At 42.0% G+C, this 15,339-nt stretch overlaps 1 protein-coding gene across 3 annotated transcripts in view; it reads right to left on the bottom strand.

The window, feature by feature from the left end:
• Window positions 1-693: 693 nt before the first annotated feature.
• Window positions 694-15,339, bottom strand: part of mast3a (microtubule associated serine/threonine kinase 3a) — a 29,388-nt gene continuing 14,742 nt past the window's right edge. For all 3 annotated transcript variants that reach the window (XM_037084194.1, XM_037084193.1, XM_037084195.1), the window contains 21 exons: window positions 13,517-13,592; window positions 13,079-13,288; window positions 11,798-11,899; window positions 11,152-11,284; window positions 10,336-10,421; window positions 9,932-10,017; window positions 9,400-9,608; window positions 9,072-9,210; window positions 8,711-8,843; window positions 8,444-8,609; window positions 8,250-8,351; window positions 7,355-7,477; window positions 7,010-7,125; window positions 6,706-6,887; window positions 5,857-5,978; window positions 5,578-5,766; window positions 5,088-5,311; window positions 4,826-4,948; window positions 4,492-4,628; window positions 4,105-4,289; window positions 694-4,004 (listed from right to left, as the gene is read on the bottom strand). In XM_037084194.1, the coding sequence (XP_036940089.1) occupies window positions 3,133-4,004; window positions 4,105-4,289; window positions 4,492-4,628; window positions 4,826-4,948; window positions 5,088-5,311; window positions 5,578-5,766; window positions 5,857-5,978; window positions 6,706-6,887; window positions 7,010-7,125; window positions 7,355-7,477; window positions 8,250-8,351; window positions 8,444-8,609; window positions 8,711-8,843; window positions 9,072-9,210; window positions 9,400-9,608; window positions 9,932-10,017; window positions 10,336-10,421; window positions 11,152-11,284; window positions 11,798-11,899; window positions 13,079-13,288; window positions 13,517-13,592 (3,715 nt within the window). In that variant the 3' untranslated portion in view covers window positions 694-3,132. The remainder of the gene's footprint in view (window positions 4,005-4,104; window positions 4,290-4,491; window positions 4,629-4,825; window positions 4,949-5,087; window positions 5,312-5,577; window positions 5,767-5,856; window positions 5,979-6,705; window positions 6,888-7,009; window positions 7,126-7,354; window positions 7,478-8,249; window positions 8,352-8,443; window positions 8,610-8,710; window positions 8,844-9,071; window positions 9,211-9,399; window positions 9,609-9,931; window positions 10,018-10,335; window positions 10,422-11,151; window positions 11,285-11,797; window positions 11,900-13,078; window positions 13,289-13,516; window positions 13,593-15,339) is intronic.

The raw sequence follows: 15,339 nt of genomic DNA, 5'->3' as shown, positions 1-15,339 counted from the left end.
ATTCCCGTGTTCATTTACTTTGCTATCTCATATCACAATTCATCTCGTAATAGATTCATTGTTCATTTAGTCATTACATCAAGATTTTTTCTAACAGTGTTAATTTTTTGTAATAGTACCATTAGACAGCCCGACAATATCTTATATTGTACAATATTGGTATAGAATTATTACTTAAAGGATATTGTGAGATTCAAACTATACATACATGTTGTGTATCACAATATAGGCTAAAAATATTGAGATATCATTTTCAGGCCACATCACCTTGCCTCAGTCTGGTGTATTATTTCTGCACAGAGTAATTGTAATGGAATTATTGTTTGGTCTATCAAACACCAGGAAATGGTGCAAATTGATGATCAGTGTTTCACAAAGCCCAACATAACGACCTTATGTGTCCTGTTTTATCCACAACCCAAATATACTCAGTTTACTGTTACAGAGGAGTAAAGAAACCAGGAAATATTATTATAATCTTTCTTTACTTGAGAGGTTACTTAAATCAGTTATCCAGATAGTTGGCAATTAATTAAATAACAAATCGATTAATTGTTGCAGCTCTAGTGTGATCATAGTAGCAGAAGTGATGACATTTGCTCCCAACCACAATGAAGAAAGTCAATTATTGTTTATGGTGCCAAAAGATTGCAACTTTTGTTGTATGAGGGACAGATGACAAGTGCACACACATTGTAGTCCTGGACTTTGTAGTCCCTTTGCAATTCATTTATTTCAAGCACTGTTAAGACAATAAAAAACACAGACAATGTCACACCGGTCTGCATCAGATACCCACATGGTAGGACTTTCACAAAGGCCAGTTTGTCGTTTGGGGACGCAGGGAGCGAAACATTTAACACACAAACACGCTAAAACAAGTGTGGAAAATATGTAGGATGACAGCTGAGCACCAGTGTTAAGTTTATCACACGTACACACACACAAACATACATACACAGGCAAAAACAGAGATGAGAAGAGTCGTTGTGAAACTTCATTTGGATGCGTGATGCCCAACCATTGGTATGGACTGCTGCTGTGACCTCTTGATTAAAAAAGTGTAACATGATGAGGTCTAGAGATGGTAAGATGGTTTGGTAGGGGTACAAAGTAAATTGATCAATCCTAAAGATGTATATTGCATCAGATATTCAGTGATAAATCCCACACAGACACAGTTTTTACCCCAAAGTACATTAAACAAACATCTAGCTTGAATCCCACACAATCTATCACCACTGTTCAAGGCTTGGTATGTGCTAAACTTCCATTATAAATTCCCACATTAACAGCTCCCTCACTGTGTGCACCTTAAAAAGAAAAACAACACAGTCACAAAATCTGCTTGTGTAACAAATTAAGCTGAAATAGGGCAGAAGAATGTTTGGTTACGGATCCAAACAGTTCCCGAATCAAAAAAACAGAAGAAAAAAAAAAAAAGGTTCAAAAAGGGAACAAAAACAAAAAATGAAGAACACACACCTGAAAACCCCACAAAACTCCAATTTTAAAGCTCAAATCAGTGACTGAACATCACATACAAGAATTCAAAGCGATGAGATTAAGAGCTAAAAAATGTAAATAAAATTGTGGGAATATTATATTGGGATGTGAAGCATGCACAATCCTTTGGGGCTGACCGCCACATAAGTGACATTACACCACGAGTCCATCTTCCCCTCACAAGGTCACTTTCAAAAAACGAAAACAAAAAAACACCACCAACAGCTGTTATAAGGTCCACTATTGTTTATACAATATATATGAACAGCATAGGTTATTAGTACTGCAACAAGACTGTTTCCATATCAAAATGTACAAAAAGAAATCACCTCTACTCATTCCTTCTTCTGCTCAGGGCCTCTGGTTGAATTCATTCACTTTTTTTCAGAATAATTTAAGTCCACACAAATATTTGCACTAAAATGTAAACATTCATTCATAACACGCATTAAAAAAAAAAAAAAACCGCCAAGGGAGCCAGTTTTGTTTGTTGCATCCACTGTACAATTTTTGAATCCCACAGAGAAGGAGATCGTCCTGAAATATAAATGTGCTCTAACTGTTATACGGCTACTACAACTTGTGCAAACACTTAGCTAGACTAGGTTTGTAAGGGAGCTGGACGGAGGCTTGATTCAACAAGGTATTAGAGGACAGAGACGACAGCTGTATCTACACTCCTGTATGTTGATCAGGGTTAGGATTTAAACCACCACTAGAGGAGTGTCAGCACTCACACTTTTTTTAAGACAGACAGCAAGTGGAAGTAGAGCCCATGCATGCATGAAGCTTCTTATGTACAACTACAGTACCTCTTTTTTTTTTAAATGGTTTCTATGGCTAAACCATGCTTTGGCACCACCACTAGGCTTCCATATATTGACATGTTGATATTTCTGTCCAAGGCCTGTGTTCAGGATCAGTGAGTCGAAATGGTCACCATCACAATGTGTTTGATACATTTCTTGTGAGAGGCAGCACAGAATATCTTCTGTAATGTATAATACATTATTATGTTGCAGGACAAACACTGTCAGTTTGTTTCAAATATCCAATCTGCACATGAATCACCCACTTCTAGACAGGCTTTGAGGTATAAAACAAACGGTATGATATCGACGGATGTTACCTGCCCTTTTCTGCACCTTCTGTAAAACCACACCGAGAAGTCGTTGCGTGGCTTTTTCCTGAACTAAGAACAGCTGAAGCATCCAAGGCATTTTCAGCAACCCAAAAAAACAAAAAACAAGATGAGCATAAAAAGTCATAAATAAGTTTCTTCACTTAAAACAAAATATTTACAAAATACGTCAGTTACAGGCGCCACAGTGATTTGAGAACCAAGAGAGAAAACAAGCAACAAGGAAGTAAACATAGTTTGGCAGTCATTATTCTGTTAACAGTGTTGCAGGATGCATATATTACTGAGAAACATCGGTGGTAATTTGCTCTTCCGTCTTCGAGCAGTTGCTTGTGATGATTTGCGACTTGGTCACAGTTTTCTGGACACACATGCAAGGCCTTCAAATCTAAGTACAGTAGCAGGTCAGAGACTTCTCTTCATTTTTCAGTCTCCTCCTGAGTGAGACTCTTCATTGACCTATTGTCCCTGGCCTCGTGACAAAACTAAAACCCATCTTTGTCTCTTGACTTGGCTCTCTGCGGTGTTTTTGTACCCTGTGATCCTCTTCCTTCCAGCTTCATGCTGGATTCTGACTGGGCTGAGTTGATCCAGGATGCCTTGAATCCCTTCGGCTGCGTGACAGGAAGTGTTGGGCTCAGCATCGACTCTCTCTCCTCCAAGTCGTCGAAGCTCACTTCCTGCACGGCTTCCTGTTTCTTGAAGGAGTCCCGTCGCTCTGACAGAGCCAGCTTCCTCATCACCACCACCTCTTTGGAGTGGTGGTTGCCGCCACGGTGTTGTGGCGAGGCGTTGGTGCGGTGGTGCTCGCTGCCTCCACAGGCCATGTCCTGGTGGCCTCTCTGCCCTCCTATATAAAGCCCCTGGCGTCCGTGCTCACCGACACAGACGAACCCGGTGGCCGTGTCCCCCTCCATGTCCTCTAGCCCCTCCCCCTCGGAAAGAGGCACCTCCATGGTGTGGCGACGTGTGCTGTAGGCCTTCCTATCTGCATGGTATCCCCCTGTCGACTTGTCCCCTCCTGTCAGCTTCTCTGCTGACTGGACCCTCTTGAGGAGTGGCGAGCGCGGCGGCTCTGCACTGCGGGGACGCACAGAGTGGCGGGCTATGGTGGGAGGGGACAAAGTCTTGCCGTGGAAACCCTGTAGAGACTTGGGGTGATTGGGGAGGCAGGATGGAGAGCACTGTGGAGAGAGGGGCTGAGGAGGTGGGATACATGCCAGCGGTGAAGGAGGAATACTGCTCGTGGACTTGCAGCGACCGGCTTTGGTGTAGCGGCCTAAGACATGTAGGGAACTGGGACGGGCCTGTGGCACGGGGGAGTTAGGGGAGCTGGAGCAAGGAGAGGAACTCGAATCTGACAGAAAAAAAGAGAAATACAACATTTTGGTCCTAAAACAACAACACTGACAGCTCACTTTTTTGGGACTCAACTGTCACATGACATCCTCACTCACCTCCGGAGTGGTCAGGAGCCGGGGAGCGACAAGGCGTGGATGGCCCAGGAGAGAGACTCTGCGTTGGGGAGCCGGAGAGGCTGTCGCTGGATGACTGGTGGAATCCTGAAGAGAAGCTGCGACTGCTCTGCATGGGCGGAGGAGGTGTGTGCTTAGATAGCTTCTTCAAGATGCTACGCCGTCGGCTGCAGAAGCGGTGAGATAAGAAGAGGTCAGCTGGGTGTTCTTGGCATTCATGCTTATTTGAACCGGTACACATCCTCAAGAAAGATGAATTAAATTTCAATATATCTTTAGTTCTTTTCTGTTTTTCTTGTAGAGTTCTCTGTCACTTTGGTTCGACAGGTGCTATATGAATAAAGTAATTAATATTGTATCATTATGTACCTTTCTTGTCCGTCCTTCCTCTTGCTCTTCTTGCTGCGCCGAGCCATCTTGGCCTTGTAGCTCACCTTTCTGGCGGGGCCCACCTTGATAGAAGTGTTCTCCAGTGCAGTAGTCTGCAGAGTCACCTTATTGCCACTCTGTCGAAAACAGATCATTAACATAAACACCTCTCTGTAAGGCGTTCAGTGTGCCACAAAATGATATGTTACTAACTAACTGAAAGTACTTTTGAGAAATTTCCCTGACATAATACAAAACACAATCATCACTGTGATCATCAGGACATACAAGAAAAATATAATCTGAATATCAAAAATTCTAGTTCTCCTCGTACCTTGAGCAGGAGCTCCACCACTTCAGTGTGGACGAGACCCTGGACCGATTCGCCGTTGACGTGAGTGATGAGGTCGCCAGCCCTCAATCCTGCCTCGTGTGCCGGACTGCCCTCCTCAACACACTGTGCAGACAAAATTGGCAGGCATAAAAGTTGTTTCAGTTCATAATTTCTAGACCAAAATATGTATGTTTCAATAGTATACTTTAAGTAGTTGAATACACAGAATACCACAGACTACACCTGAGCTGTGAAAACCTACCCAGACCATGTGGTGCACAGTGTAGACGTCACTGTCTCCCATGTAGACTCTGATAGCCCGTAGTGCAAAGCCGAACCTCTTCCCAGAGCTGTGGATGACCACAGGGGGCCTGAGGCAGCTGATGCTGACAGAGAGGTCCCGGCTGGGGGACGAGTCTCTGGACGAGGGGTTAGATGACAGCGACAAGGACGATTTGGGGCTTGTAGGTGCTCCTGCTGAGTCATCTACATCAGGATATGAACAATTCTTAGTTAAATAAATGACAAATGACATTATTTTTATCTTGTTCACAGAATAGGTATTTTTGGTTGGTGTGTAAATTACACAGCATCAGTCAGCAGAGGGCACTGTTATCAAATGGATACTCTTATTAAATACAGAGTTGAAGTCACACTAGTGCAAGATTTTCAAAAGTTGATTATGGATGGATTCTGGGCCAGATTCAATCTAGGATTAGTGACAAAGATAGCCATAAGAGCATGTTGTGTACCTGGGGTGATGATGAGGGACAGGCCAGAGACAGAGGCAGACTTGGGGACTTTGCTAGCAGGGGATCTGGGTTTCTCTGGGGTCTCCAGCTGGTGGGCGATGCGTCGAGACGCCCCTCTCCTGAAGGACGGCCTGGTGCCTGTGCTGTTGCTCCTGAGACGAATGCGCCGCAGGTTGGAGACCACACCATCTACAATTAGAGGGTATAAAGCATCAGCACTGGTGTTTCATGACAGCAAACCGCAGAGAATGCGCAGAGGCCTGTGTACGTCTGTCTCACCTTCCTCCTCGGCAGATATGGCGAAGCGAGGCATGATGTCGAGGCTCTGGGTGCTGTTCATTACCAGTGGGCTGGCGCTGCGCTCCGACTGGGATGAGCTGGACGAAGCACGAGGACGCAGACTGTGAGGGAAAACACAGCCAGGATGTCAGTAAAGCCTGGGATAGGAAGTTTGGCCAATAGATGTATTTATATAGGACTGATGTAAGAAAACAGCATACCAATCATAAATCAATTTTTACACAAATAACTTTTGGTTTGTGATACCAGGTTAGGGTTAAGGTCGCTCAAAAACTTAACATGGTTACATTGTGAGGAAAAAAACATGACCTTCTGTCAATCTTCTTCATTATTACAGTGCTGATTTCATCTGCTAAAACATTTCACAATATACATGTCAGTCGTTAATGTCCTAACAGTCAACTCCATTCAGGTTCATAGAGGGACCTGGAGCCTTTCCCAGCATGCACTGAATGGAGCGCATGAAAGCTGACACTGCTATTCACACCTATGAGCAATGTGAAAGCCTCCAGCCGACCTGCATGTCAGGTGGAGCCTTTCAAATTGCTTAAACATACTGACAAAACCCAACACACACAAACTCAATATAGAAAAGGATCAAACCTGGGTGAAGTGACTGTGTTGCACTGATTTAATATACATGTTATTATTCCAAATGCCCCATTTTCAACGTCTCATAAAAATCTGAATATAAAGTACTTCAGAAGATTGCACCTCCATCTCACATTTTTCATTAAATTCATGGTTAACAAGGCAAGAAGGAGGGCCGACTGTAAATCTTCTCCTCTCACAGTGAGTACATCACTCCATCACATATCACTCTCTCACCTCCCTCTGTGTCCATCTGCCCTCCTGTCTCCGCCAGCCAAATGTTTGTATCCATCGCCAGGGGAGAGGACTCCCCTGCCCTCCCACCGCTCTTCCTTCTCCTCACTGTGGCTTCGCTCAGATGACGACAGGCTCTGGTTGGACGGCGTGGAGGTGGACAGGTGCTCCGTGCTGCTGTACACCTAGAGATTTATTGAGGAAATGGGTTACATCAGTGTCTTCAGTTTATCAATATCATATTTATCTTTTGGAAGCGTTAATTATACTACAGGTGAAGACCAATCAGCAGAGCAGTAACAAGTACCTTGCTGAAGCGGTGGGCCACAGAGGAGAACTGCCGTAGCTCCAGAGATGATTCATCATCGTTGGTTTCGTCGTCGTCGTCGTCTGAGCCCAAGTGACAGTAGCGCTCAGTTCGGGCTGTAGGAAAAAACAGTGAAAGTGCATTCAATGATGAAAAACTGATCACACCGTTTCTTCCCTAGTTGAAATCGACAACAGGCCATTACTGTAAAATCATCAACATTCTGACTCTCATAGTAGTGTGTCCTCCTGTGTTTCTCATAAAGGTGTCCAGGTTTGTCTGTTTGTTTGTGTGTTTTTGTTTATGTATGCATCTGTCCATGAATCCAGCTGCTTTGTCACATACTGTCAAAGTAACTGGTGTCGTCCTCAGTCTCTAGTTGAGGTATGAATTCAGCTTTCTGCCTCAGGAGGCCGTTCCAGTCCAGTCCCAGGAAGAACGTGTGCATCTTCACCTCAGTGGTTCCACCTGAAGCGAAAAAGAATTAGTGAAGTAGTAAATAATCAGACAAATATTTTTGTTTTGCATGTTTGCTTATCTTGGGGCTGGTTAATATCGAGTCCTGAGCAAATACGTGAACAAAATAGTCTAATTTATACCACAAGATCTCCTTTTGTGTTTTATCAAATGACAATATGGCTCTCAAGTGCATCATCCAGAGGCAATGTTTTTGATAAAGGTAAAATGTGTGACAAAACAACATTATAATGAAGCACTGGGGTGTTGCAGAGATGTCCTGGCCTACAAATCTTGTTTTCCAGATGCAAGAAAACATGTTTGTTTAGTAGAGACCATAATAAAAGTCATATCATTATAATTTTAAGTTTTTCATCATTTCTATTAATCATATCGCAATTTTACTATATGTCAAAATAACCCTGACCACTGATCATAACCAAGCATGTGGCCCAAATAAAGTTTTCTTAACAACGGCTATGCCACATTCCAACCATTTCCTTGTTAACCTTGATGATCACAGCTTTGACGTAAACGCTAGTAGAAGTGTCTCTGAAGATTAAAAAAAAAAAAAAAACTTGAAATATCATCTAAATATTTCTTAATTTGTCCACATCTGGTTTGTAATCCCTCTCTAATGAAACCCCACATCATGGCTGGCCCAAAAACCTGAACAATTAAAGGTGCCACAAGACCATCTGTTTGAGCCTCTGAGCCCTCAGACGGTCACAGTGACATGGCGGGCTTTACTACAGAGGGCCTTGTCCACACGTTCGTCACCAACCTGTTCCCAGACGTTCCAGGGGGCTCTGTCTCAGCAGTCTTGTGATAAGGTCCTGGGCATCGGCAGGCAGAGCGTCCTCCCCGTCTGGCCAGATGATGTCATCTGGATAAAGAAGCACATACCAGTGATGCAGTGAAAGGATTTAAATATATCTTCACAGCCCTAGGAAGTGTTGCATGTGCTGACTCTCTTACCATTGACCACCTGACCAAAGAGCTGCTCTGGTGTGTCTCCAAAGAAGGGCACGCAGCCCACTAAGAACTCATAAAGGATGATGCCCATAGCCCACCAGTCAACTGGCTTCCCATAGCCCTGCCTCAGGATTACCTCTGGAGCAATGTACTCTGGAGTACCACACACCTGCAGAAAGGAAAAACAGACAAAGAGAGCAAACTGATGTTACAGAAGGTCATAATCACAAGCGATGAGACAAAGCGACGACGAGATGAGAAGAGACAAACCTGTTTGTCGATGAACTCTCGAGTATCCTTTTCAATGTGTCCTTCGTACAAGTTGGTGGTCATGTTCATTAAACCGATCTTTGACAGCCCAAAGTCTGTCAGCTTTATGTGTCCCATGGAGGTAATTAACAAACTACAGAAGAGGGAGACAGAGAAATGTTTCATGTTACATTAAATGCTTACCCCCGAAAACACAGATCTCAGACTCGGTAAGAATTATCAAAAGCTTCAAGTTTAACAAAATGCTGTTTCACCTTCAAAAAGATTGCAAATTCTTTACTGTCTAAAATGATAAAAGCTTTAAATGACTTAGGTGCTGCCTGAGAGGAAAAAAAATACAAAATGTGAAATGGGAACTCACTTGTCAGGTTTGAGGTCTCGGTGTACGATGCCATAGTTATGAAGGTACTCTAAAGCCAGGACAGTCTCTGCAAAATACATGCGTGCCATGTCCACGGGGAGAGGACCGATGTTCTTCAACAGGTTGGCACAATCGCCACCTTAACGTACAAACACAGTCAGATGCTTTGAAAGATTGTGTTTTGCATTTACGTTGAGTGGGCATAAAAAGACTACACATCTTAAAAGTATTGTAAATAAAGTTGTGTGTCAAATTCTTGGTAAATAACCATTTTATATCATATCATCCGTGTGTATTGATCTATAGCAATAATTTCAACAAGGCTGACCTTCCACATACTCCATGACCATGCAGAGGTGCCTCCGTGTCTCAAAAGAGCAGAACATAGAAACCACAAAGGGATTTTCAGCAAAGGTGAGGATGTCTCGCTCCACAAACACCTGCTGAATCTGGTTCCTAAGCATCAGGTTCTGCCGGTTGATCTTCTTCATGGCAAAACGTTGACGGGTTTCCTTGTGGCGCACCAGAAATACAGCCCTATGTGGCAGGAGGAGGGAGGAGAGAGGGCAAAAGAAGAGAAAGAAGGAAAATTACAGGACAAATGGGGATAGAAGGGTTTACGAGGGATTGAGCGGAGTGGGAAAAGAAGGCGGGGAAAAAGATGTGGAAACATATACATCACTTACGAGTGAACATCACTTCAGACTTGAAATGGAATTGTCCAGACAAATTCTAAGTGTTACAACAGAAATACTACAACAACACATCCCCATTTTAGTTTCTCTTCCCCTTTTATTGGGCTATCTGCGGCGTCGGCTAAAAGACTGAGTCAAATGCCAACAAAGAAGTCTGTTACTCACCCATAGGCGCCATTGCTAATGAGCTTGATGGTCTCAAAGTCGCTCTCCAGTGGTTTTCTGCGAGGAGGGGTGCAGGCTGCTCGGCTCTGAATCACACCCAACCAAAAAAGAGAGAAAGAAAAGAACAGGAACTTTAGAAAAGCATGCATCTTGCACTGCACTTCATAACTTGATCTGATTATGTGAAGGTTTTCAACCTAACAACTTAACAACATAAACTGTATCTATCCAAGCAACCTCTTAAGCATTTTTTTTAGCTATACTTTATGAGATGATATATTTCTTCAGTAAAGCTGCCACTGCCTTTATAATCACTTTGCCCACCAACGTTTACTCTGTCAAATGAAGAGTGACTTATAATTCATTATAGCTACTTTATATAACTTCATATTGTAAGCTTATACCTGTGTGGGTGTCGCCTCTCCAGGGTCATCAGAGTCTCTGCTGGACGCTCTGTGACTTGGACTTGTCTGCTCCAGATGGACCATCTCTGTGACAGCAGCAGAAACGCAGATCAAACTCCATTCAGCTGAACAATGAGGGCTTATTCAACACTGATTAATTATGCTAACTAAATCACAACTGTCACTGAATCTAAAACAAATGTTAGCACTTTTGTAATATCTTTTTTATGGTTTGTTTATAACATATCTGATTATGGCTTTTTCAAATTCAGTTGATTTATGTTCTGCTCTGTTCAGTGTTGGGAAAGGAAACATGTAGCTCTGTAGTATTTTTTAATGTTCTCATCAAAAAAACAAAACCTTTTAAGTAAACAATGAAGAAACCAGTATCATCACAGCAGATAAAAAGGTGAAAAGACAGTACAGTCAAAGTAATAGTAAGTTGACCAAAATGTACACAATAATAAGTGCTGTCTTCATATCGTATAAGGATGAGCCTTGTTTTCTTGCAGAGCTCTAAAAAAAAGTTGTGACAAATATAGGGTTACATAAACATAGTCCCATTAGCTTTATTGTTTCACCTTATACATTTTTTTCCTCTTATTGAGAGAGCAATCTTAAAATAAAGAAAAAGCTTGTATCATATCACCATAGAACTGATGCAATGATTAATTATACCAATAATAATGATATCTAATATATGTCGTACAGTGCAAGTCTTCCCAAACACACCACTCATAATAATAATAATAATAATAATAATAATAATAATAATAATAATAATAATAATAATAATAAATAATCAATTAATTCCACCTTCCAGAGGATCCCTGGTGAGGCCCAGTTGGCTGATGATGTATCGGGGAATATCAGTCTTGATGCCCTGGCCCACCTTGGCTTGACCTTCTGCAACCTCTAAACGTTGGTAAAACTCCTCCGGATCGAACTCCTGCAGAAAGCAAAGGAGAAGACATGTTGCGGTTTTAATGCATTTTAAATATCAGCACTCAGTACAAAAAAATACTACAATAGCACAGGGAAGTGTTGCATGAAAAATACACACAGTCCCTTGGCAGATAGGCTGCATACTGCACACAAGGAAAAAACTTAAAAAGTGAATCCAGCTGATTTCTTCTTGATTTACAGGACAAATATCTGGGCTAAATTTAGGACTTGAATTACCAGCTCGACATGTGCCATCGGTGTTGAATGGCTTTTAAAGCACTCCAACTCAAACACCACCCTCTACACTTGCTGTTGGTTTATTCCAACATGCAACCGTGTTATCATAACAGCAAAAACTATGATTACTGAACCGTATCATCACTGTGTGTGACTCACCTGTGACATCTGCATTTGAAGGGACAGATACTGTGTTCAAGGCTCTAAGCTGGTAAGCACCATGTTGGATTGCATCACTCCTCTACCTATGATCGCCACTGTGTCTCCCAGTGAGTCTTACCAGACACTCCAGGAGCCGGGCTGGCCTGGAGATGATGATGAGGATCTTCTTGACCAGTTTGGTGATGACAGTCACCTCCTCACTCTCTGAGCGCTCGTACGCCTGATCAGGAAAGGACAAAAGGATGATGGATTACTGCTATGACTGTAATCCAATTTGGCACAAGCCACGAGGCAGCATGGCTTGTCCACAGAGGCTGCCTGTGCACCGGCTCGTATTATTTTTAGCATCCATTTCATCTTCTTTCATGATCTGTTAGTGATTCAATGAACCAGGGCTGGTATTTCAACATCTTGCATCAATACTCATTTCTGTTCGCTGCCTCACCAGATTAATGAATAATATAAAACACTTGCAAAGGCTGCTTTATTAACACTCATTGTCTCCATATCTTAATCTAACATTGCCTTGCCTTGGTCAAACAGCAGGTTTCGGGTCATTGTTTAAGAGGTGGTGAAAGAAAGATGTCAGACAGAGTTCAGGTTAGACAGCAGATAGGCTGACAGGCTCTGTGCCTTAGCCTGTAAAACCTGTTGCAAGATTTGTTTTTAAAAAGGGTATAGTCAGAACAACAGCCAGTTTAATTCCAGAGAAGAACTTGCAAGCACAGGGACACATTCAAGCATTTTAACATGTGACAGGAGGGAAAGTAAAACTCTGAGAGAGCTGGAAAATGAGTGGCTTAGTGGAAATTATAGACCAAATAATGTCTAACCCTGATGCGCTGTAGGATAAACTAAGCTACCAGAAGACTGAATGAAAGCACTGAATCGACTGCACTAACTGTGGCCCCATTATTAAAAAAAATAACTTAATGATAGTTATACAACTTTCTGTGTATAAAGAGAAAGTCATTCAGGCCCTCGGCCTGCAGCAGAGGCTGTAATCTGTTTTGCAGAAGGCAACGTTTGCTGCAGGAAATCGGTTGCTGAAAATGTTATATAATAAATCATTATGTAATCAAACACTTGACCACCGCACAGATCTTTGTATTAATATAAAATGACAATGCCATTACTGGCCAATGAACTGGAATCGGTGCTGAACAAGAACCAATCAAACAGGCAATTTCAATTCAATGTTCCCAGTGAAGCTACAGTGTAGCACGCAATGTCCCAGAGGGCAAGCTGAGCTACTGGCAATCAGAAATCCACTGACCATGTCTGAGAGGGAACAAACATTGGCTCAGCAGTTGCACGGGTGAATAACAAATAAAAAAAAAAGGGGAACAAAACTGTGTCTCCAAGAATCAGATGGAAAACCATTCTAAGAACCACTCACCTCATGAAGCAGCTTCTCCAGTTTCTCCTGCAGCTCCACAAAGTACCTGGAGGTAACCAGGCCTTTCTGCGACTTGTCCAGACAGTCTCTGGCGAGCTCCACCAGCTGGTGCTGAATGAATCCCAGCACACCATCAGCCAGGGGCAGAGCAGTTCCTGGGGAACACTCTGCAATGATGTCGAGCAGCTGACCCTCCATCTGGGCTGTCGCCTGGGAAACAACCAAGATGGAGGACTCCATTTAAAATGGTGACAGCAGTGACCCTTTCTTCAAAGATTCCCCCCTCCCACAGGTGAATGAGGCCTGTTTTCTGTGTTTTCCAAAGCTGATGCGTGCTTTGTAAATAACACTGAGATATATTACTGTGAATATTTTACAACTACAGATTAGAGACAAAGGAAGAAGCAAGAAAAAAAGCAAGAGAAGCACTGACAATACCTTTGGAAAGCGTTCTTTGTAGACATGATTCATCATGACAATTTCATTGTCGAACGTTCCACAGGTCCGTCCAGGGCTGGATGAGAAAAAAGACAAAAAAGACAAAAAAGAACGTAGATCAGAGATACAGTTTGACACTAAAGATCATTTCATATTATTGCACAGATAGAGATAATCTTTTATGAATGCTACATTTTAATCCCATATAAACAATGGAACCACTGATTCTTCATCAATCGTTTAGCCAATGTATCAAAAAATTTCCCAGAGCCCAAAGTGACATCTTCAAATTGCTTTTATTGTCTAACAAACAGTCCAAAACCTCAAGACTTTAATTACTATCATAAATGACAAAGAAAAGCAACAAACCTTCTCTTTTAAAGAGGCTAGAACCACCAAAGTTTGACTAATCATTTAATTGATAGAAATAAACTGATGAAAACTGACACACTGAAGCTGTAAAATAATGCAAATCTTTAAAGCAGTCATGTTAAGCCACCCTAAATCTACAACTTTCTTACTGTCTGTTGAACATTTGCAGTTTATTTGTGTTTACTGCCACCTGACGTGTTTGTAAATGACACTAATGTGATTCAGATCAGGTTCTCATCAGCGGTATCCATGACCACATCTGTTGTGTTCACAGGGCTTCAGTTACAAGGGTGCACCTTTGAAACCGTCATACGCATTACAAATCAATGTACTGTCATCACAACTGTTAAAAATAGCCACCCTGGGTGCCCCAATACATCACATACTACAAATAACATAACAAACACATTACTATTTCTGGTGACCCACAACAGATGTGGTTTTATTTGAGGGCAATAGCAACAGTTAACCCAGTGGGAACTATTTGCGGGGGATAAGAAATGCTTCACACCCTAAGGAGCTATTTTAGAGCAACACAGACATGTGTCAATCATGTATTTCATCAATATGTGCAACAATTTAGAGGAGTATCAATTTTATTTCATATCAATACATATGTCAAATACATGGATGGAGTTTTCTCTCCGATGTAACTACTGGAGGGATCGTGATAACAACCCTCCGCAGCCGATTACAAAAGTCTCCAGCAACCTCAAAACTCCCTGCCGCTAGAGCTATTTAGAGGGCTTGTTTAAGTGTTTCATGAGAGCAGCGATCCTGAATGATGAGGGAATGCTACATTCTAATCCAGGGGATCACAGCAGGCTTTTTTTCCCAAAACCACATAGAATAATTATACCACCATCTTCGAATCCTACCAGCCAGTAATTCATTATTTATAATGATACACGAAAGACATTACAGAACATTAGGCCAACTTTTGTCGGTTTGAGGAGCCACAATCCATCCAAACATGACACTGCTTGTTTACGTTTCTATTTACACTGCTGCTACCAAGTAGCACAGTGATGCTTACTGCAAGCTTCAAACAAACTCCAGTTAAACTAGCAGGTCAATTCATCTGTCACAGTATTATTCTAAGCCTGTGATGGAGTAAGCAGCTGTGTAACAGTTCTTGGCTGTTAGGTGATGTTATCTATTACGAAAACTAACAGAGAATAGACTTTGGTTCAGTAGTTTTAAAAAAGGAAATGAGGTTGTAACTTTTTTCAACAGATTGGCTGTTCACTTACCTATTGAATTACAGGAATTACAGGAGCTTCGGACCAGGATGGGTGGAGGCTAGCTAATTAGCAAGCTAGTTAGTAATTGCTGCAACATAAATTAATAATAATAATAATAATAATATAAAAACTGCCATGTCCCTTACTTAACTTTCTTGATATTCTATTTAATTTTTGAATGTAATTTTTGAACTAATATTCTTATAT

The sequence above is a fragment of the Acanthopagrus latus genome, chromosome 21, assembly GCF_904848185.1.
Source record: "Acanthopagrus latus isolate v.2019 chromosome 21, fAcaLat1.1, whole genome shotgun sequence".
Taxonomy (NCBI): Eukaryota; Metazoa; Chordata; class Actinopteri; order Spariformes; family Sparidae; genus Acanthopagrus; species Acanthopagrus latus.
This window is presented reverse-complemented; position numbering and strand designations above follow the sequence as displayed.